Source organism: Diospyros lotus, chromosome 5 (assembly GCF_014633365.1).
Source record: "Diospyros lotus cultivar Yz01 chromosome 5, ASM1463336v1, whole genome shotgun sequence".
Classification (NCBI taxonomy): Eukaryota; Viridiplantae; Streptophyta; class Magnoliopsida; order Ericales; family Ebenaceae; genus Diospyros; species Diospyros lotus.
The window spans coordinates 32,781,872-32,804,871 of NC_068342.1; the positions used below are offsets into that span (position 1 = coordinate 32,781,872).

Consider the following 23,000-nt stretch of genomic DNA (forward strand, 5'->3'; position numbering starts at 1 on the left):
TTCATCTATATACCTATGCAGTCGCATTGATTATTGTTTTTTTTATTCTTTTTGGTGTATAGCAAACGAGAGAGAGGTCATTGCCGTACTGAAGCTCTTGACCCACACAGCGAGGAACTTCCCTGGAGTTTTTTACAATGGCAAGGCTGCCGCAGTCCTTCCCCTTATTGGTCGTATACTGCCGTTCTTTGCCGAACCATCGTTTCGGTGAGTGCTCAAGAATGATTCTCTTCAATCGTTTTAATGAAATTTAATGTAGTTTTGATTCCTTAGTTTTGAGTTTTGACAGAAATTTTCGAGTGCGTTCTGAAAACAATCCAATGGTTCTTTTGTCAGTTATGCAATTACTCTTTACCTTATTTGGGCATTTTGAAGTCTATTCAATTTTTGAAATGTGGGATAACCCTTATTGTGGAGCGCTGCATTACTCGTGTAGTAAAAATGAGCTGGAACCACTGCACAGGCACCCAGATTTAGTGTTTAATCCGTAAGAGTTCTCACATTTTCATGAACAAATGCAAGTAAAGAAGTTAGTCCACAATCAAAGATTAATGATTGGGTCACGGAGTCTCAAGATTTTGATAGCAAAATGTATGAAAATGGTAGAAATGATGATTAGGAGAAGAATTAAATTATGTGTCTCCAAAAGACAAGGTGTGTTGAAAAGAGGGCTAAAATGTTAGTACAAAATAGATATAAAGTTTGGTACTCAATAAAGGATTAATCAAAGAATTAATGGAGTTGGGATTCTTATGGATAAAACTTCAAATGATGAGGTAATGGATACAAAGAGAATAGGAGAAAGATTATTGCAGATAAAGTTGTTTTATGGGAAGAAACTATAAATATTGTTAGTACATATGCACTGTAAGTTGGGTTAGGAGAGGAGAAGATTTAGAGGGTTTGGTACAAGAAGTGCCTATAGGAGAGAATACCATTATATAGAAGGTAACTTAAACGGACATGTATATAAAGAAGGGAATGTGTATAGAGATGTACATGGATTTGACATATTTGGAGAAAGAAATAATAAAGATAAAGCTATTCTTGATTTTGCCACGACAAATGAGCTCATCACAGCCAACACTAATCCATAAGTTTAAAAAATGGGATGAATGCCTACTTCAATAGCTTTCTTTTATCTTGTGATAAATCTAATTCTTGTGAATTAAGACTTGTTGTAGCTTCAGGTTGATTATATCCATTTCCCATCTAATCCATAACCTTCAACGAGATAAATTTTTTCCATCTTTAGGCACCAAAACTTTTTTTTTTTTTGAAAGAAGGTTAGATTAGATTATATTAATGCATAAAAGCAAGGCCACTAGAATCAGCAATTAAATAACTCTACCTAATATGAACAACCACAAGAAAACCTGAACTAGACAGAGAATGAGATACTGAAATCAAAACCCTCTGATGACAGAATTGCTACCAAGATACATCGAGAAATCATCACCCCTAGACAATGAAAAATAGCCAGGAGAGATTGATGCCAGACCAACATTTGACCTGAAGCTTGATTCACTGAATATTCATAAACAGGAGCTTGACCTCTGAGACCCATTGCTTCTAACTTCAACCTCATTTGCCCGTGAAAGATGAAAAACAAACTGCTTCTGCTCAACTCAAATCACTCATTCTTTAGGACAGCCTTCAAACTATCAAAGACACAGCAAGGAGAAGCCGAAGAATACATGGATTACTGTATTTCCAACCCCACCTTAAACTGACTTCAATAAATGAAGACCCTCGGAATCCAATCAGGATTAGAACTTATTAAAACAGAAGATGATCTGATACTTCTGTCATGACCCTATGAGCAATAAAGGAGTATTATTGTAATAGGGTAGAATAATTTGTTTTGGATATTTTAGCAATTAGTTAGGTGCACATGGCTGCATGTGCAAGGTTGTTAGGAGACAAATATACCTATATAAGGCTGCTGTAAATGGAGGGGATTCTCATGTTGAATTATAATTGAAATTCCAATTTCTCTCTCTTTCCCTCCCTCTCTCTCTCTCTCTCTCTCTTTCTCGTTCTCCACTGTTCCATCCCTTCTCTCCCTAATTCTATTCAATCTCCCCCTTAAAATTCTTCTCTGTTTCTTCCCCAAATTCCTTCCAATTACTTCTAAGACCCTAGCTAAACCCTAGGGTCATGACAACTTCCAATCAGCCCGAGGCAATCATACATTATTCCCTGACCCCCTAAAACAAGCCTTAAATTCTGAAAACCAGCTCACAAATTGCGCCCCAAGGCCCAAGATCATTTATAAAGATAACTCAGATGCCGCTCTTACCATCTTATCCCTCTCCACTTGAATAGCACCTTCCCGAGCAATAATTAAATTTAGAACACTGGAGTCATCACCACTAGCTGACAGTTCCTGAGTTTTTCCCATAAACCAAGTTGCCTCAGCCTCAGCCATAATATCTGAATAACTTCCCAGTCCTCCACATGTCTGCCACCAAACTCCTGCAACTGGATTTCATTATTCAAATTGTTACTATTCTGCATACCACCCTTCAAAGTAGAGCTAAGCTGACTTTGACAGGGCCTATTTTTTCCAGCTTCCCACTTCCTTCTCTGATAAGTCAATTGAATAGTTTTTACCTTCCTTGTATTAAATTTGAAGACTGAAGCCTTTCTTTGCGAAGTTCCAATAGGGTCAACTTTTTGATTATCAAGGTCTCCCTTTCCCAGAAGAAACTTACCCTGACAAGCTCTGAACCATTACTCCCTTGGAGAATTCAACCACCGACAGATTGCAAGAAGTTGCAAATTTGGTTCCCAAGAATTTGGAGCAAAAACCCAAGGCCAGATTACAGAGAAGTTACAGGCAAACCCTCCTTGTGCGTGCCTTCATTTGGCCCAGAATACAAAAACCCTGACTTGAAAGTCTCTTGGAAATGCAAAATGTTAGATGCATCAAACCTCGAAATAGCATTAACTTTCAGCAACTCCCCAGACAAACCACTTCTATTTTCCAAAAGGTGACACTCCTCCAAAGATTGGGAATAACAGACACAAATTCCCCCACTTCAGCCGCTGAAGAGCCATCCTTCAAACTTTGAAGTACATCCTCATCCCCAGAATTCAAATTTGAGTTAGAGATATTAGAATATGATGAAGATGAACAGTCATCAGCAACCTGACTGACTGGAGCTGAATTGGAAACAAGAGAATGAAAACATGGAAATTGATGTGAAGGAAGAACAGATTCTTCTGAAATTCTGATATAAAAAATGCATCCATCAATTTTGGACTGCAAAATCCTGTTGATATTACCTAAAAAATATGTAGAAATTAGTAGCCTTGCAATGCCCGGCCTTCTTCTACCTGAAGTGTCAGAATCTACAAAAGTTGAAACAAAATGAAAACAGAAGGTTTGAAAAGAAGTAGAACCTCATCCAAACTGATTAAAGAAATAAAATGATTTTCCACACATTACAATAGAAAGGCTATCGAATATATATAGCCTTGACTACTATGCCTACATATCATAACTAACTAACAATCCTCTATAACTGGAACCACAGTTTAATAATACAACCTGCCAAATACAAACACAGCATACAAGAAACAAATGTTATAAAGAACAAAGGCTACAATTGAGCTGCCTCATTCTCTTCAACATGCCCCTTCAATTGAGACCTCCTTGAAGCATTCTTCTTTGCTGCTGCTGTAACTGTTAATTGCCGATACATAGGTGTCATTTGAAGACCAAGCTTATTACACAAGAACAGAAACCTATCCTTAGGCAGACCTTTAGTAAAGATATCAGCAATTTGGTACATTGTAGGAACATAACGAATTTCCACAGCACCACACTCAACCTTTTCCCGAACGAAATGCACATCAATCTCTATGTGCTTGGTTCTTGAATGGAAAATGGGATTTTCAGAGATAGATTTTGTTGCCAAATTAATACACCAAAGAACAGGAGTTTTAGAGCACGAAAACCCAAGCTCATGAAAAAGAGATTTCAACCATAGAATTTCTGTAACTCCTTCGGCAACAACCTGATATTCTGCCTCTCCAACAGATCTTGCAACAACTGTTTGCTTCTTAGATCCCCCAGCAAGGAAATTATTTCCAAGAAAAGCACACCAACCACTAGTAGACTGCCTTGTGATCTTGCAACCAGCATGATCCGCATCAGTATAAACACTTAGAGGCAAATTTGTAGATGATGGAGTAAATACCAAACCTAAGCCAACTGTCCTTTTAAGCTAGCGAAGTAACCACTTACAAGCCTGCCAATGTTGATCCTTAGGACAACTTAAAAATTGACTTAACTTGTTTACTACAAATGCAACATCTGGTCTGGTGTATGTAAGGTACTGAACACTTAACACTTACTCAAGAAGAGCATTAGTTGGGCAAAAGTTTTGTTATCATCAAAATCCATGAGCTGTGCCCTGGAGACTAACACAATGCATATGACAACATGTGATGTTCATATATTTGTAGTTTCCAGAAAGAAGAAAATAACATCGTCTAATGGATGCATGATGTTCATATTATATGGTAATTGCTAACTTTGTTTAATATGCATCCTTGTTTTTAGTTCAGACTGGATGTTCTTGTATGCTTTGTATATATTTGGTTGTTAAATCTGACATATTATGTTCCAGCTCCCGGCATGGAGTGATTTTTGAAACAGTTGGGTCTCTTTTATCCTTGATTCGCACAGGAGATCGAGATGCATACCGCCAGTTTTTTGTTGATTCCATGCTAGCAGTTGAAGGTATGAAATGCAGCCTACAAGAAGTTAACAGTTGTTGAAGTATGTTATTGCATCATCTAAAGAACTGAGTTATAAATGTGTTATTTCAGTTTTTGCTGCATGGTGGCACACTTGTTTATTATTCTTCAAGCTTACAAAGAATGTTCCTGGAGAGTAGCAGATTATTTTACTCTCATCTCTCTCTCTCTCCCCCTCCCTCCCTCCCTCCCTCTCTCTCTCTCCATCCATCCATCTATATACTACTTCTCCAGTTAGTTTTTCAGGGGCTTAGGCGAGGGGGGATGGACAACACTTATCAAAGAAGTGGAAAGAAAGCAAAGAAAAAAAGAAACAAGGAATAGTTAAGGCACATAATTTTTGATGTAGTATAAAAACTCTGCTGTTATTTATTCAATATTGTTCTCTTATCCTCACATCTCTTAGAGCTACAGCTAGGTCTATTACAATCTGTTCAATTATGTTGCATTACTACATATCTCATGGCATGATCAGCCCACCCTATAAACCTAACTTGCTCGTCTGCACACAGATCTTCTATATGTAGCTTCACTTTGTGCTGATGATTCAACTGTATCTAGCAAAGTGTCTTTGAAGTGCTTCTGTGAGTCATTTAATGGAATTACCAGTGGCCCTGCTCTTCTCAGTGACCTTCCCCCATGCAGCAAAGCTGTAGATGGTCCTGCTCTTCTTATTAACCTCACTGGCAAACAAAGGTGGTGTCCTTTTGCTACTTGGGTCATTAGGCTGACCTGTAGATGCCTTACCGAGGGAGCCCTATATGTTGAAGGACTCATCAATGTGTCATTTATTTCGGCTGCATTTACTCTGCTATGCTATGGAGACGCTGATCTGCATATGGTGGGTGCATTTTAATTGTAGATTTCTAGTTATATGATTAGCTTTATCAGCTGACCTGGACTTAGTTGTTTGATAAATGTCTTTTATTTTTATTTTTTGGTCATTGTCTTTGTGAGTTCCAAGCTTATAATGGTACATTTTCTAACAAATAAAATTTCATGAAGGCATGCTTTGACTTTGCCCGAATCATTGGAACAGTTATGGACTATGATGTTGTTCCTAGTGAGAAATTAATTCAGTTGATATCAGCTATATTAAGTGAAGATGAGGAAGGGCTTCCAGTGTTCAGGTACATCTTTAGATGTTTGATAATTGATACTACTGTTTGCTGGTAACTCTCTGTGTATGAAGCTTGACCAGTCCTTTACTGAGAGCTATACAGATTCATGAAAGTTTCTGACAAAATACTTTGCTTGGATATCATTTCTCCATTCTGTGCAACGTCAAAAAGAAACCCAGCTCTTGTGCTTTTGATGCATTTTTAAGTTTGGTTTCAGTGGATGTTGTGGGAGGTTGTGTTAATTTTTGCTAGTAGTCATCTTAAATGTGGACATTTTTGTAAAGCCATCAAGGAAAAAATGTATATACGATTGCAAAATTTTCTGGTCTGTTTTCCAACTTATTCCTAAACTAGGAAAAAGAACATTTATGTGGAATGGAAAGGGCCATGCCTTACTAGTTCCTTGGGTTCAAAAGGCATTTCCTTGAAATTAGTATTGGATGCTTTATAGGTTATTGAAGTGGTGATGCGGATTCGGACAGAGTTTCACTTGAATTTCTAGCATGGTTGGAGGCAAAAGAAATTTGTAGTCTTGGATGAAAGCTTTTCTGTTTTTTATGATTTTATTTTGTATTTTCTGAATTTTTTAATTTTATTATGATATTTCTTTGCATGAATAGATTGTAGGTATGATTCTGCTCATACAGGGGAACTTTGGGAATAATTTGCACAACAGGAATTCTTACCTCTTGCCTTCTTCATTGTCCTCTTTTCTATTCTTGTCCTTCTTTTGCTTTGTTTGTTTCTCTTCTTCTTCCCCCTTTTCTCATAATCTTTTCTGCTTTCTCTTTAATTCACCAACGGACTGAGGATTCAAATTTTCTGTGACACATTTGATACCAGAATGGCTCAAATCAATGCTTTCTCTTCTCTAAGCTTGATTCAAAAGACTGTTAGGTTAAGGTTTTTATGTTTTTGTTTTCTTTGGCTTGGTTACTTTCGGGACCAAAACTTATGAGAACTTTTAACACACTTTGTTTTCATATAATTTTTACTTCGGTATGATAACAGCATACAAAGCCTTTATTCTACAATGTTGGTTCTGCTTCATGAATTCTAGCACTCTAGTCATTGTTGTCTATGGCCATATCTTCTATAAGGCCTCTATAACTAATAGCATACTTGAGTGTCTCCTTCCAAGTTTTTAGGTCTTCCTTTACCTCGTTTGTTGGCTACTTGTTCCGTTTGGTCAACTATCCTCACTTGAACCTCTCTTGGTGTTCTTACAAAATCAAATCATCTTAATTGTGTCCCAGGCATCTTATTTTCAATAGCAGTCACTTTGACCTTATTATGAATAACACAATTTCTAATTTTATCTTTCTTGTGTGGCCCCACATCTAGTTTAGCATCCTCGTTTTTGTTATGCTCTTATTTTTTCTTAATCTTTGCTCAATGACTCTCTTCCAAAGTTTCATAGTGACTCATTAGCTTGATTCCTTTGTATTTTTGTGTGGTAACAATTTTTGAAAATAGTGAAAAAGCCTTATTATAATATTTTAAAATGGGCTGTTATGAGATCATTTTCTTCAGAAAAGTTTTCAGGACCAGTTTATGAAACCTGTTACTTTGAGTTTTATGTACTGTGGAACCATAAAACAGTTTTAGAACTAGAACCATGTTGAAATTGTTAACCACCATCTCATCTAAAAGTTTAAGCTTTAGATAGAGGGCTAATTTTATCTTTTTATATTGTTTTGTTTTTACTCTTGACACGCCTTCTTATATGTGGTCAGGCTTCATTGTGTAACTGGTCCAAACACGCGCTACAATTTAGATATTAGGTTAGCAGTGAGATTTAATCTCAAAACCTTTGCCTATTCTAATATCATGTTGAAACTGTTAACTGTCATCTTATTTAAAAGCTTAAACTTTAGATAGAGAGCCAACTTTATCTTTTTTATATTATTACTTTTACTCTTGACAAACCAAATGGATATTGAATTTCTCTGTTGCTTCCCAATTAATTTGTATCCTTCTTGCACTTCTTTGACCAGAATTAACTCAGAACACTTGAGTTGACATCTCTTTACTATTTGACTTTAAAACAACAGGTCTACATTGAATTGGCATACTGATGATATCCTGGTGTTCTAGTGTACCTTGCTTGATTATTTTCATTAAAAATACCGTTACTAATATTAACCCTCAAATTGCAGAAACACTGTTTATGATTCTTCCATTGGTGGTTGCCTTCATGTACTGTACTCTAGTTGTCCTGATGATGTTGTCAAGTTGACTGCTGCAGATATGGTCAATGTTTTCCCGAAGTCAATGCAGAAAACAAGTAGCCCAGAGCTTAAGGTTAAATTTTGTCCTAGTTTGTTATTATGAAGAACATAATTGTTATTGCTAGGAGTTCTTTCAAGAATTTGGTATAACTGAATTTCTTCTGTAAGATTTTGACTGTTTTATTATTTTCCAGGCTGCTTTATGCAATGCATACATTCGAATTGCGAACTGTTGTCCCCCTCACATTTGGAGGCCTGAATCCCTTATTTGTTTGCTTTGTTCCTCAAATGCCTGTTTTGCATTGATTGATTGCTTACGAGTTGCTCTATCTGCAATTGGTCCTGATGTTGTTGACGAAGTAAAAACTGATGACGGTGAAATGCTTATATCAAGTGGATATGATAACTTAAGGGTTGGAGGGAAAAGACCGCCTCATGACCTAAATAATTTCAAGTTAAAGCGTCAAAAGCTAGATCAAGAAGTTATTAATTCAAATGCCAATTTCCAGGACACAGACAAGGGTGTGCATAAATTTACTTGTGGAATGAAAAAAGAGTATGGTGAATATATGCGTGCATCTCTTTTTTCATTTGTTGAATTTCTCAGTCCTCCTGGTGAAAAAGTCAGTTTATTAAGCCCGGAAGTTGCCTTAGCAGCTCTTGGCACACTCAGCATTGTTTTCTGTGAATATCCACAGGCAAAACTTTCACAGTGCATTTTTGAGAGAATGGATGACTGGATCCTTTGGATATGCAAGCAGGTTTCTTCATTTTCTCTTTATGACTGATTAACTTATCCTATATTTACTGGCTGTAACTGAGAATTTTATCTTGTAGGCCATGCATGCTACTTCACTTTCATTTGATTTATGCACCTTTCTGGAAGCAGTTCACAGTATGTTGCTCGTTAAATGTAAGGCCATATGTCCTGTTTTAAAATTTTTCATCCTAAGATTCACTAACTTTGTATTGGTATCAGGGTAGCATCAATCTGAGAAATTGTTTCTAATACTTGATGATAAATCCAGCAGTTTCAAAAGGGAAGTTATATTGAATATCTTAGATGCTTCTTTTAAATAAGCTACTCCCATTGTGTTGAATATTTATGCAATTGCATATTTTATCTTTATTTTTATTTTAAGCTTTTTGTTGTTATTCAGGTGTTAACTTGATTGATAGAAAGTTTATGTTTGATCTCCTCTTTCAATTTATTTTTGAAATTGTAAGAAATGAACACTAGCATTTAAAGTTTTGTCCAAGTATAATCAACTTACAGAGAGAATCACTCCCTTCGGTTTAGTGTTCTCTTACTAACTTTTAGTTTCTGTGTGTGCATGCATATTTGCTCGCTTGTGCAGTGTTGTTTAATCTGCTAAATTCTTCTATTGTGATTTTGTGACTAGTCTCAAGTGTATTTTCCTTCAGGTTCCCTTCCCGAGGAGAATAAGCTTTTTACATATATGGCTGCTAGTGCTGATCATATGCTTTTGGTGCTTAAGCTTCCATGGACTCATAGTGTTGCTATTGGTGAACCACACGCTCCATGGAAGATAAAATGTCTCTCCGTGCAAGTTTTGTCCAAGATGGGATGCATATTGCAAAGTGGAAGTAATCTCGAAGTTCTGGATTTGGGTCTTCAAGATGAAGCAGAAGAAGTTAGATCAGAAGCTGTCATTTCTATGCCTGTAATTGTTTTGTGGTCTGATTTTTCAGTACTGACACCTATGTTCAAAAGGCTGCAGTAAGTAACCAATGGATATCCTTGTGTACGTTCCTGCATATGGCTTCGTGGCTAGTGTGTTCCTACTCAAATGTGCTTCAGAATTGGACCTAGTAAAAGGAAAACGAGAACGGGAAAAATAAATAAAAAATGTTTTGATAGTGTCAAGTTTTGTTTCTGATTGATTTACCAAGATATATTCTTATTGCTCCTGTGAATTGACTATGATCATTTGTTGGCCACTATAAAAATGCTTCTCAAATTAATTCAATGATAGGACTTATAATTCTAATGTTACTCTGAAATTTACTTGTATTTTGGGTTATTGATACTGCTGGGCTAGCATGTGGTTGTAACCAATTGGAAGATGCCATATGTCATCTTGTCTCAAGACTTTCAACTGATTGTTGGCTAAGCTTTTCTCATGCATCTCGTGTATGTACTGGATCTCAAATAATTATTAAGATTTCCAAGTTTTTTATTTGTAAGTTAAAAGTTCCGAAGTCAAATATAATAAGAACTAAGAAGTCTAACAGCCTATAAGTTGGTTTCTGAAACCAAACCAATTTTAGCTATTCTTTTACTTCAGACCTTTATTGACTTATATTCTACCATGCTGAATGCTGGATGCTATCATAACCTAAACTTCACACAGGCTCACTCACACAGCTGTAGGTGGCTTTGTCTATGATCTTAAAAGCTGTCCTATATCTGCATCATTATAAATGCTAATCATCTTAATCTAATAGATGCACTAACCAACATAGATGTTTGATGTAACGTAAGTGATAGATAACAAATCACGAAATAAGATGAGGGCAGTGACACTATATCCTCTTTCCTTTCTCCACCTTGCTTTCCTTTATTCCTTCTGTGTTTTTTCTCTTTCCCTTTTTTTTTTTTGGGGGGGGGGGGGGGTGTTGAATTTACTATCATTTCTATCTCATGCTTTTTTTTGCATCAAACATGTGCACTGGAACTCAAACCTGCTCTACCAGTCTTTAGCACCTAACTTTTAGGCATGGCCTATTCAATGGCCCCTCAATATAAGTTGAATTATCATATATATTTAATGCAACTTTCAATTTGTATCAGTATTTAGGTTCCTAGTTTCTTTCTTGGATCTTTCTCAGATCATATTAATACAGAAGGTTCAACAGGCCACAATGTTTCTCTTGCTGTATTGATGAGGAGAAAGCATGGATTGGCGCAACTTGAAAAAGAATAAACCAGATGCATATCTACCACACTAAAAAGAAGGGATGATTCTTTTCTGATCAATAAATAACAATATTGAATTGAGTTGCTGTTAAGATGTGTATTACAGAAATTTGATAAGATGCTGAAAGATTTTGAGATTGAGCATCAGTGATTCAATCTTATTGGCTACGATGAAGATAAATACTATATGATGAAAGTATAAAACCATAAAAGAAACTAGGAACCTAAATACTGATAAAAATTGAAAGTCACATTAAACATATATGATACTTCAATTCTTGATAATTCAACTTATATTGAGGGGCCATTGAATAGGCTATGCCTAAAAGATAGGTGCTAAAGACTGGTAGAGCAGGTTTGAGTTCCAGTGCACATGTTTGATGCAAAAAAAAGCATGAGATAGAAATGATAGTTACTTCAACACTTATAAAAGGAATAATTATGGGAACTGCCTGTTTTTCTTTGTAAATATTGTCCCCTGGATACAAAATCATGTACTACTGAAGTCCTAGCTCTAAACACACAAATGAAGCTAAAATGTATTTAAGCCAGGGTCATTTATCAATGCCATGGACTCATTGTTTGTTTATTGTTTTTATGCTGTTTGATCTGATGAGTTTTATGCTAGCTATTGGCTACCTAACACAACCCTCCTTTATCCAGGCTTAGGACAGGCTGTAAATAGGAATTCACAAGCAAAATTTTATTACTATCATTGTAATGACAGTTAAAAATAATACTTAAAAGGATCTAGAAGACAAGCTGGTCTTTGAAAAAGGAGCACAAGGATAGTACTATAGGAAAGGCATGTTGCATAGGTAGTATATCAGATAATTGTTTTTGAAGATGCTTTGTATAATAAACTTAATGTGCTACCATGATCATTCTTTCTGAAACATATCTGTGTAAAGTTATGAAGTTGATCTTGTGATGCCTTAATGTGATTTTGTTCCTTATAGTTCATGTTAGGACAAAGAAAGGTCTTACAATCAATAAGATTGGTTGTGGTACAAACTATGGAGAACAGTTTTTTTTAATGTTGTTTGGTTGGGGAATTTATTTATTTCAAGTTGGATGGGTTTCAAGGGATGGGAATGGCTATCTACTTAATTTACTTTTGGATCTTGGTTCATATCATTAGTTCATGTTGACATAGTAGAATGTGTCATGCCTGAGCAAAAGATACCTTAGCTAGATTTTTTTCTAATTTATTGCTGTGCTCCAATGTGCCTAACTCTATGTATTGGATTTAATAGTGGCCATAAACCTAATTCTTCTGTCTGTTTTCTGCTTCAAAATTGCAGATTGTTGGAGACAGAGAAAAATGAGCAAGTCAAAAAAATCATTCCTCTTTCTCTTGGTTATTTGGCATGCATTTATGGATCTTCTAATGGTGTCTCTGGTTTTTGTGAAGCTCGTTGCAAATTATTCCTAGCAAAAGGGAACCTTAAACAGAATTCCACAGAAGAAAATCTATTACAAGGATTCTGGTGCTCAAAGTGTGACAAGAGAGTCATACATAATCAGGAGTTGTACTCAAGGGTTGTGCATTTACCTGACATTGAAACCATAGAATCTGGTCCGTGTGATTTTCTCCATCTACAGGCTCTATTTTTGAAGCTTCTTCATGATGAGTCATCTGAAGAAGTTCAAGTTGCTTGTGTGGGTATGATTCAGAGGATCATTGCTCATGGAACTAAGGATATTCTGCTTAAAACAAGGTCTGAATGGATGAGATCTGTTGAATACCTGCTCCTTCACAGAAAAAGGGCTGTGAGAGAAGCATTTGTCACACAGATTCGCTACTTTATTGAGGAGTCTATCTTAAATTGTTTATTTTTGGATGAGGAGGAATCAAATAAAAGCAAAGATCAGAAGTTCTTGGACAAGATCAAACATGCTTTAGCAGCAGCTAATGACCCTCAGATATTTGAGACTCTTCTAGAATCCACTGCAGAGATTATGATTTCAGTTGATATTCATAGTCAACTTTTCTTGTTTTCTCTCATTTTATTGGTTGATCAACTTGATAATCCACATTTAGTAGTGAGGTTGACTGCATCAAAATTAATAAGCCAATCCAGCTATTTCCATCTAAGAGGAGAATTTGAACTCATTCTGTCAAAGGTTATTCATGTTCGGAATGAATTATATGATTATTTATCTCTGAGGCTTGTAAGCCGTCCAGAAATGGTTAGAGAGTTTGCAGAGGCTGTCCTCGGTGTGAAAACTGAAGAGCTAGTCAATAAAATGGTTCCCATCATCCTTCCAAGGCTAGTGGTTACTCATCATAATAATGATCAAGCTTTTGTTACCTTATATGAGTTTGCCAGGTGCCTGAACACGGATCTGGTGCAACTGATAGTCACCTGGCTACCTAAAGTGCTTGCCTTTGCTCTCCATCAAGCTGATGCTGGAGATTTACTCACTGCTTTGAAGTTCTACCATGTGCAGACCGGATCTGACAACCAAGAAATATTTGCAGCTGCATTGCCTGCACTTTTGGACGAACTTGTGTGCTTTCTAGACAGCGATTTGGATGAGACAAGCAAACGGTAAAAAATTTCTTTACTAAACCTAAGGATTCTGAGGAATTGACATAGGCATTATTAGTTTATCAAAGTCCAAAACCAGCATTAAGTGTTAAAACTTTTTATTAGTGTTCTAACATTGAAGAATTTCTAAATTAGGCCTTGCTTAACCTGCATTGCATTCTCATACAATCAGGTGATTTCCAATTGATCGAATGGCAACTCTCCCCCTCCCCCTTCTCTCTGTCTGTCTATCTCTCTCTCTCTCTCTCAATTTTCATCCTGAACATGGTTGCTGAGAAAGCTTGTCTGCATTCTTTTTTTGTCTTTTTGCCTTTTTGGTCCTTATTTCAATTCTTTTCAAACCTGAGTTACTTGGTAATCGCATCCAATTTTGGGGTTTCTTTAGGTGGCCTTTGTGATTCATCTCATGTTCTAACTACTATTATATCTTTGAAAGGAGACATTTGTGAGTACTATAACCTTTGATGTTTACAGGTTAGCTAGGGTGCCTCAGATGATAAATGAAGTTGCAAGAATCCTGACTGGAACTGAAGATCTTCCCAGCTTTTTAAAGAATCACTTTGTTGGCCTTCTTAATAGTATAGATAGAAAAATGCTTCATACTGAGGATGTATCATTGCAGAAACAAGCCATGAAACGCATAGAGATGCTGATAAATATGATGGGTTCCCACCTAAGCACTTATGTACCTAAAGTTATGGTTCTTCTCATGTATGCTATCGATAAAGAGTTGCTTCAGGCTGAAGGTCTTCATGTCTTGCAGTTTTTTATAAAGCAGCTGGTTAAGGTGTCACCTTCTAGCATCAAACATGTAATATCTCAAGTTTTTGCTGCTCTTATTCCCCTGTTGGAGCGAGATAAGGATCATTCTTCTTCAAATCTGGGTAAAGTTGTGGAAATCTTGGAAGAACTTGTTTTTGAAAATAGGGATATCTTAAAGATGCATATCTGTGAGTTTCCGCCCTTGCCCAGTATTCCTGCCCTAACAGAAGTAAACAAAGTGATACAAGAAGTACGTGGGTCAATGACTTTGATAGACCAACTACGAAACATTGTCGACGGGTTAAATCATGAGAATTTGAATGTTAGATACATGGTGGCATGTGACCTGAGCAAATTGCTGAACTCACGAAGGGAGGATGTCACTTCTTTTGTTACTGGAGAAGTAGGTTCAGATATGGATGTCTTGAGTTCATTAATTTCTTCCTTGCTTAGAGGTTGTGCAGAAGAATCAAGGTCAGTTGTTGGACAGCGGCTGAAGTTGATATGTGCCGATTGTCTTGGGGCACTGGGAGCAGTTGATCCTGCCAAAGTAAAGGGTTTTTGGAGCCAGCGTTTTAAAATTGCCTGTTCAGATGATGATTTAATCTTTGAGTTGATCCACAAGCACTTAGCCAGGGCTTTTAGAGCTGCACCTGACACCATTATCCAAGACTCAGCTGCATTGGCTATACAGGAGCTGCTCAAGATCGCAGGTTGCGATGCATCGCTTGATGAAAATGTAGCTTCTGTCCGGCAGACAACGAAGTGTGAAAAGTCATTGAACGTTCCACTATCTGAGAGTACGAGCACAATGGATTCCAGTGGAGTGAATGGGAGGGGTCAGAGATTATGGAACCGTTTTTCTAATTATGTCAAAGAGATAATTGCCCCTTGTTTGACCTCAAGATTTCAGCTTCCGAATGTAGCAGATGCTGCATCTTCTGGTCCTATTTACCGCCCGTCCATGTCATTCAGGAGATGGATATTTTTCTGGATAAAAAAATTAACTGCGCTTGTAACTAGTTCTCGTGCAAGAATTTTCAATGCCTGTCGAGGTATAGTGCGTCATGATATGCAAACAGCAACATATCTGCTGCCTTATTTGGTGCTTGATGCTGTCTGCCATGGCACTGAGGAGGCACGGTGTGGAATAACAGAGGAGATCCTATCTGTTCTTGAAGCTGCCGCATCTGAGAACAGCATGGCTATGGTTAATGGGATCAGTTCCAGACAAAGTGAAGTTTGCATTCAGGCCGTGTTTACTCTTCTTGATAACCTTGGCCAATGGGTAGATGATGTTAAGCAAGAAATTGCTCTTTCTCAGTCTCTTAAACAATCAAATTCTAAGCAACAAGCTGCCAAATCAAAAGAAGCAAGCACAAATTCTACAATGGATGCAGACCAACTCCTTATGCAGTGTAAATATGTTTCAGAGCTTTTGGCTGCAATTCCTAAGGTGACTCTTGCCAGGGCCTCTTCAGGTGTCAGGCTTATGCTAGGTCCTTGCTGTACTTTGAGTCTTACGTGCGAGAGAAGTCGGGATCTTTCAACCCTGCAGCTGAGAGGAGTGGCATCTTTGAGGATGAAGATGTCTCATTTTTAATGGAAATATACAGCAATCTGGATGAGCCAGATGGTTTGTCGGGTTTGGCATATCTCCGGAAATCAAAGAGCTTACAAGATCAAATCTTAATAAACAAGAAAGCAGGAAACTGGGCAGAAGTTTTGACTTCTTGCGAACAGGCTTTGCAGATGGAACCCACTTCAGTTCAGAGGCACTCAGATGTCCTTAATTGTCTTCTAAACATGTGCCATTTACAAGCGATGGTCACTCATGTAGATGGATTAATTTCTAGGGTTCCTCAATACAAGAAAACATGGTGCATGCAAGGTGTTCAGGCTGCATGGAGACTTGGCAGGTGGGACCTGATGGATGAGTACCTTAATGGAGCAGATGGAGAAGGTTTACTATGCAGTAGTTCTGAGAGTAATGCTTCCTTTGACATGGATGTTGCGAAGATTCTCCAGGCAATGATGAAGAAAGACCAATTCTCAGTTGCTGAAAGAATTGCACTCTCAAGACAAGCTCTGATTGCTCCTTTGGCTGCTGCAGGCATGGATTCTTACACCCGAGCTTACCCATTTGTTGTAAAGCTTCATGTGTTACGAGAACTGGAGGACTTTCACACTCTCCTCGGTGGTGAGTCTTTCTTGGAGAAGTCATTCCATCTGGGCGATCCAGAATTCTCTGAAGCAGGGGAAAACTGGGAAAATCGGCTCAGATTTACACAATCATCTCTCTGGACAAGGGAGCCTCTGTTGGCTTTCCGAAGACTTGTTTTTGGTGCCAGTGGTCTTGGTCCTCAAGTTGGGAACTGTTGGCTGCAATACGCAAAACTCTGCCGGTCTGCCGGTCATTATGAGACCGCTAATAGAGCAATTCTAGAAGCAATGGCTTCAGGTGCTCCTAATGTTCACATGGAGAAGGCAAAGCTTCTGTGGAGCACTAGGAGATTTGATGGTGCTATTGCAGAGCTGCAACAAAGTCTTCTGAACATGCCAGTGGAGATCATAGGCTCTGCTGCAGTGTCATCTATCACTAGCTTTTCATTGATTCCGCTGAACCCACCGCTTATGCCTTCTACTACTCAAGCTCCGAATGAGAATGTGGACATTGCAAAAACAATCCTCTTGTATTCAAGGTGGATCCATTATACTGGCCAGAAGCAGAAGGAAGATGTAATCAGTCTTTATTCTAGGGTGAAGGAACTCCAGCCCAAGTGGGAAAAAGGATACTTTTATATGGCCAAGTATTGTGATGAAGTGTTAGTTGATGCCAGAAAAAGGCAGGAGGAAAATTTCGAACTAGCTTCCAGGATAGTTCCATCTGCTTCTGCTTCTGCTTCTAAAAATTTAAATGCTTCTACAAATTTAAATACAGAAAAGAAATGGTGGTCTCACCTTCCTGATGTGTTGTTATTCTATGCAAAGGGTCTTCACAGAGGCCACAGAAATCTCTTTCAAGCCCTTCCAAGGTTACTAACCCTTTGGTTTGACTTTGGGAGCATTTACCAAAGAAGTGGTTTATCCAATAAAGATATGAAAAATGTCCATGGGAAGGTAGTGATGTTACTGTACTGATCTCCATATTTTTCATTGAAATAGCACTTGTATTTTTGTCCATCATCTATCAATAAGTTGTTTATAATATTCAAGCCTTTCTTTTACAGGTAATGAGCATCATGCGGGGGTGTTTAAAGGACCTTCCTACATATCAGTGGTTAACGGTTCTTCCTCAATTGGTTTCTAGAATTTGCCACCAAAATGAAGAAATTGTTCGGTTGGTCAAACACATTATCACCTCTATTCTCTGTCAATACCCCCAGCAAGCCCTTTGGATAATGGCTGCAGTTTCAAAATCTACGGTACCTTCAAGGAGAGAGGCTGCTGCAGAGATTATACAAGCAGCACGAAAAAATTCAAGTGCACGAAACAGTGGCAACAATTTATTTGTTCAGTTTGCTGCCCTGATTGACCATCTAATCAGGTTATGCTTCCATGCGGGCCAGTCGAAGGCAAGGACTATTAATATCTCAACTGAATTCAGTGCGTTGAAGAGGATGATGCCAGTTGAAATCATAATGCCCATCCAGCAGTCCCTCACAGTTGATCTACCCATGAGTGATATGAGTCTGACTGACTCACTTAGATCTAATATTTTCTCAGCCATAGAGCTTCCCACGATATCAGGTATTGCAGATGAGGCTGAAATTCTGTCATCTCTTCAGCGACCCAAGAAAGTAAGTGTCTTATACAACCTGTGGTCAGAATCATATTGCTTGAAAGTTTCTAATTGTATACCCTGCTGGTTCAGCATTTTGTTGTTGTTGTTGTTGTTGTTTATTCTTACTGTGCTACGAAATGGAGTCCCATGGGCATAGATGATTTTTGTCCAAATAGGCTTTTATTGTATTTGTTCATCTTTCTGAAACTTTTGGAAGGCTGCCTCTAAAATATTTTCTGAATGACAATAGTGATCATGAATTACAGAGTATATGAACTAAATATCTCCTTTAACACCAAAAGGAAGTATAATGGTGGTGATCTGTAGGGTTATGTTGACTTTGGGCAAAGACATATTTAGAGTCCATTTTAGTGGGGATTTCATCCTTTTCACCATTTGCAGGTTGTTCTTTTGGGCAGTGATGGTGTCAGACATCCGTTTCTTTGCAAACCCAAGGATGACCTTAGGAAAGATGCGCGCATGATGGAATTTAATGCTATGATAAACCGTTTATTATCAAAGTGTCCAGAAAGTCGTAGGAGGAAGCTTTACATTCGCACCTTTGCAGTGATTCCTCTAACAGAGGATTGTGGTATGGTGGAATGGGTGCCCCACACTTGTGGGTTCCGTCACATACTTCAAGACATTTACATAAGTTGTGGGAAATTTGATAGGCAGAAGACAAATCCTCAAGTTAAGCGAATTTATGATCAATGCCAAGGAAAGATGCCCGAAGATGAGATGCTGAAGACCAAAATTCTTCCAATGTTTCCTCCTGCTTTCCACAAATGGTTTTTGAATACATTCTCTGAACCAGCTGCTTGGTTCAGGGCACGAGTTGCTTATGCACACACTACTGCTGTTTGGTCCATGGTTGGGCACATTGTGGGCCTAGGAGATCGGCATGGGGAAAATATTCTTTTTGATTCTACCACAGGTGACTGCGTTCATGTTGACTTCAGTTGTTTATTTGACAAAGGTTTGCAGTTGGAGAAACCAGAGCTGGTGCCTTTCAGGCTAACCCAGGTAAGAAAAGTACATTGAGGTTTATGACTTCATGACCAAATTTTCTCAGTTGTCAAGAGTTTTTAAAGTTTTACAAATTGTTCTGCAAGAATATCATAATCGATTTTCATGTCAATTAACTTTGTTCAGTTAAGTTATTGTGACCACCAAGTGCTTCATTTAGGAAAAAGAACACTATCGAATCCTGGAAACCAAGATTAACTTGGAATGATGTAATAAACAAACACATTAACCAAAATTATGGTCCTCTCTTAGTAAGAAAAAAAAAATTATGGCCCTTAAGTTTGGCTTCCAGAATTCCTAGATGTACCTTGATGGTGTGGGATCAAGAAAGAGAATCCATCCAGCTGTTACCCAAGTAGTTGAGGACAGACTCTAGTTGAGTTTTGCTGCAAATAAGTTCTGGAAATCCTTTACATCAACATATGTTGCCTCAAAACAGATGCATTCTTCCCTCATTCAAGTGCATAAAATAACAACTTAATTTTCTGGTTGACACAACCCAATTTTTAACTATGCCTGTCGGTTAAGTTCTTAAATTCCTATTCTGATTGGGCATGCAGAACATGATTGATGGTTTGGGCATTACTGGATATGAGGGTATTTTTCTGAGGGTTTGTGAGATCACTCTTTCAGTACTCAGGGCCAACAGGGAGACTCTGATGAGTGTTCTTGAAACTTTCATCCATGATCCTCTTGTGGAATGGACTAAATACCACAAGTCTAGTGGAGTAGAAGTTCAGAACCCCCACGCACAGGTTAGGATTATCATTTTTCTCCTTTTCATTGTTTTAACTAATTATGCTTATTGTTCACTATATATATATATTTTTTTTTTTTTCTTATAGGGCTTTACTTTTTACAGGCAACCTTAATAAACTTTTCACTTCTAAATGATGTTCAGTGAATTTTATGTTTTGAAATTGTTTTAAGATGGTTCTATTTCACCCAAAAAATGTTTCAACAAAACAAAAAGGAAAAATTGTTTATACTTGTGCTTAAGTTGATATATCTCCTTGTCACCATGAATAAATGTTATGAAATAAGTGATTATAGTGACTAGGTTTAGTTATTTAGTTTCACATTCTTTATTATTGACTTCTGAACCGAGAATTGTTGGAAGAGAAATTCTCCAATAATCTTTTTCATCTGAACAAAAATCAGATAAGTTGATTGAAGGAACTTATTCAAGTAGGAAACTTTACTCGAGTAATTAGGTGATAAGTCTCGGATCTGAGACTTAGAGCAATTCCAGAATATATTGTAACAGTAAGAGAAATTTGAATAGAGAGAGAACATTTGAAAAGGAGGAGGCAGAATTGAGAGAGAGACGAGAGGGAAAGAGGTTTTGCAGAGAAAGAATTGTGTATTATCTCATACATAATTCCCATCCTCTTACATCCGATTCCTTTTATAGGCGCCTCTTCGGTTGTAACTTCCTTAACCGAAAGAGTACAAGCTGCCTAAGCCTTAACTGCTAGGTACAACAATGTTTATTTACTAGCACTAGCACTAGTTACAATTATACCCCCTCGGCACCCCCTTAGGGTCATGACATTCTCCCCTCCCCTTGAAATCTTTCTTGTGCACAAGAAAGGACAGAAGATGAGTTGCTCTTGGAAATTGTTTTAGTAGATCCGATAGATATTCCCAAGTAGTGTTATCTAGGTATAACCGCACACCTAACTACAGCTTGTTACAGCCATTTGGTTGCACTTGCTTTCCTCTTTTACGGCCCTATAACAAATATAAGTTCAATTTTCATTCTACCAAGTGTGTTTTACTTGGTTACAATCAAAACCAAGCTAGGTATAGGTTTCATCCTTCAGGCAGAATTTATGTCTCTCGTCATGTTGAGTTTAATCCCTTGGAATTCCCTTTTCTTCAATTGTTTTCTGCTTTCTTTTCGTCACCCTCACGGTCAAGTTCAAGGGGTCATTCCACTGCCTTTCTTCATCCTATTGTTCCTTCTTTTTCTTCATCTTCTTTGTTCTGTCCTCGAGCAGCTTAGTCCCTGTCCTCAGGATTCCCTAGTCTACATTTTGTGCCATCTCCTGGAACATCCTTATCGGACACGTCTCCTACATCTAATGTGCCTTTGCCTCTTGTTCACCCTGTTGTTTCTAAGCCCAAACTTGTTAAGCCTATCCCAACACCCTCTGTTCATCCTATGCTCACCAGACTTTGAGCCAAATCTCTTGCTATGTCTCCTCCACATGCCTTAGTGAGTTCTCTTAAGCCTAGTTTAGTAAGTGAGGCTCTTTTAGATCCATAGTGGGTTAAGGCTAAGGCCTTGGAGAGGAATCATACATGGGTGTTGGTACCCTTTTCCAGTGACATGAATTTGATTGGAAATAAGTCGATTTTTCGGATTAAGTATAATTCTGATGGGTACATCCTTAAGTATAAGGCTCGGTTAGTGGCAAAGGGGTTTCTTCAAAACCCGAGTGTTGATTATGTTGAAACGTTCAACCCTGTGGTCAAGGCTACCACTATTTGCGTTTTGTTTTCATTGGCTGTGTAGTTTGGTTAGGATATACAACAGGTGGACGTGAATAATGTGTTTCTCAATGGTGATTTGAGTGAGACAGTGTATATGGTCCAACCTGAGGGCTTTGAGAGTTCTCAGTTTCCTTAGTATGTTTGTCAGCTCAGGAAATCACTTTATGGTCTAAAGCAGGCTCCTCGAGCCTGGTATACTAAGCTGAAAACAACACTTCAGTGTTGGGGCTTTGTTAGATCAGTGTCTGATGCCTCATTGTTCATCAAACGGGCTGTTGAATATGTGTTGTTTGTATTAGTATATGTTGATGACATCTTGATTACCGGCTCAAGTTCAGTCACTTTGCATGCTTGTATAGTAGATCTTGATCATGCCTTTACACTAAAGACTCTAGGAGCTGTGAATTATTTTTTGGGTTTTGAAGCATAAAAAGATCACACTGGTCTCTATCTTAATCAATCCAAGTACATTCGTGATTTGTTGGGTAAGGCGTCAATGCAGGACTGTAAGCCTTGTAGTTCTCCTATGGCTGCTGGTACTTCTTTGATAGATGACGGAGAATTGTTTTCTCATCCTAGTTTGTACCGTACACTAATTGGCTCACTACAATATCTCATCTACACTCGCCCTGATATTGCTTACACAGTGAATAAGTTGAGGCAATTTATGGCAGCTCCTAAGATGCAACACTGGTTGGCATGTAAGAGGTTTTTGAGGTATATTAAGGGCACGATTGGTCTGGGATTAGTGTTCACTTCCTCACCAAAAGATCTTTCTTTAGTGGTCCACACTGATGCGGACCACGTTGGTTGTTGGGTTACACGTAGATCCACCAGTGGTTACTGTGTTTATATTGGTCCAAATTTGGTTGTGTGGGGCTCTAAGAAGCAATCGGTTGTGGCTAGATCTATTGCAAAGGCTGAATACCATGCGGTTGCCTTGGGTGTGACTGAGCTTTTGTGACTTAAGCAGTTACTGGTGGAGTTGGGTTATCCGTGTGTGACTACTCCCATTGTGTGGTGTGACAATTTGGCTGCCAAAAGCATGGCAGAAAATCCAGTGTACCATTCTTGTACGAAACACATTGATGTTGATGTTCATTTTGTGCGTGAAAAGATAGAAAATGGTGAGGTGGACATCATACATGTTCCTACTGCTGAGCAAGTTGCTGATGTGTTTACTAAGGGGTTGTCTAGAGATTGTTTTGAACTGCTATGCAAGAAGTTGGGCCTCACAGAGATACTTGGGTGCTTTGAAGTAAGGATAGGTTCAAGAATGTTAATGCAACCGGAGCCTAAACTGAAGGG

At 38.0% G+C, this 23,000-nt stretch overlaps 1 protein-coding gene across 1 annotated transcript in view; it reads left to right on the forward strand.

Moving 5' to 3' along the window:
• LOC127801498 (serine/threonine-protein kinase ATR) overlaps positions 1-23,000 on the forward strand; it is a 51,957-nt gene that overhangs the window by 224 nt on the left and 28,733 nt on the right. The window contains 14 exon segments of the mRNA XM_052336704.1: positions 63-207; positions 4,641-4,753; positions 5,283-5,611; positions 5,776-5,900; positions 8,051-8,195; positions 8,317-8,883; positions 8,960-9,035; positions 9,548-9,863; positions 12,368-13,618; positions 14,093-15,852; positions 15,855-17,500; positions 17,611-18,180; positions 18,567-19,190; positions 19,754-19,948. Coding sequence (XP_052192664.1) covers positions 63-207; positions 4,641-4,753; positions 5,283-5,611; positions 5,776-5,900; positions 8,051-8,195; positions 8,317-8,883; positions 8,960-9,035; positions 9,548-9,863; positions 12,368-13,618; positions 14,093-15,852; positions 15,855-17,500; positions 17,611-18,180; positions 18,567-19,190; positions 19,754-19,948 — 7,862 coding nt within the window.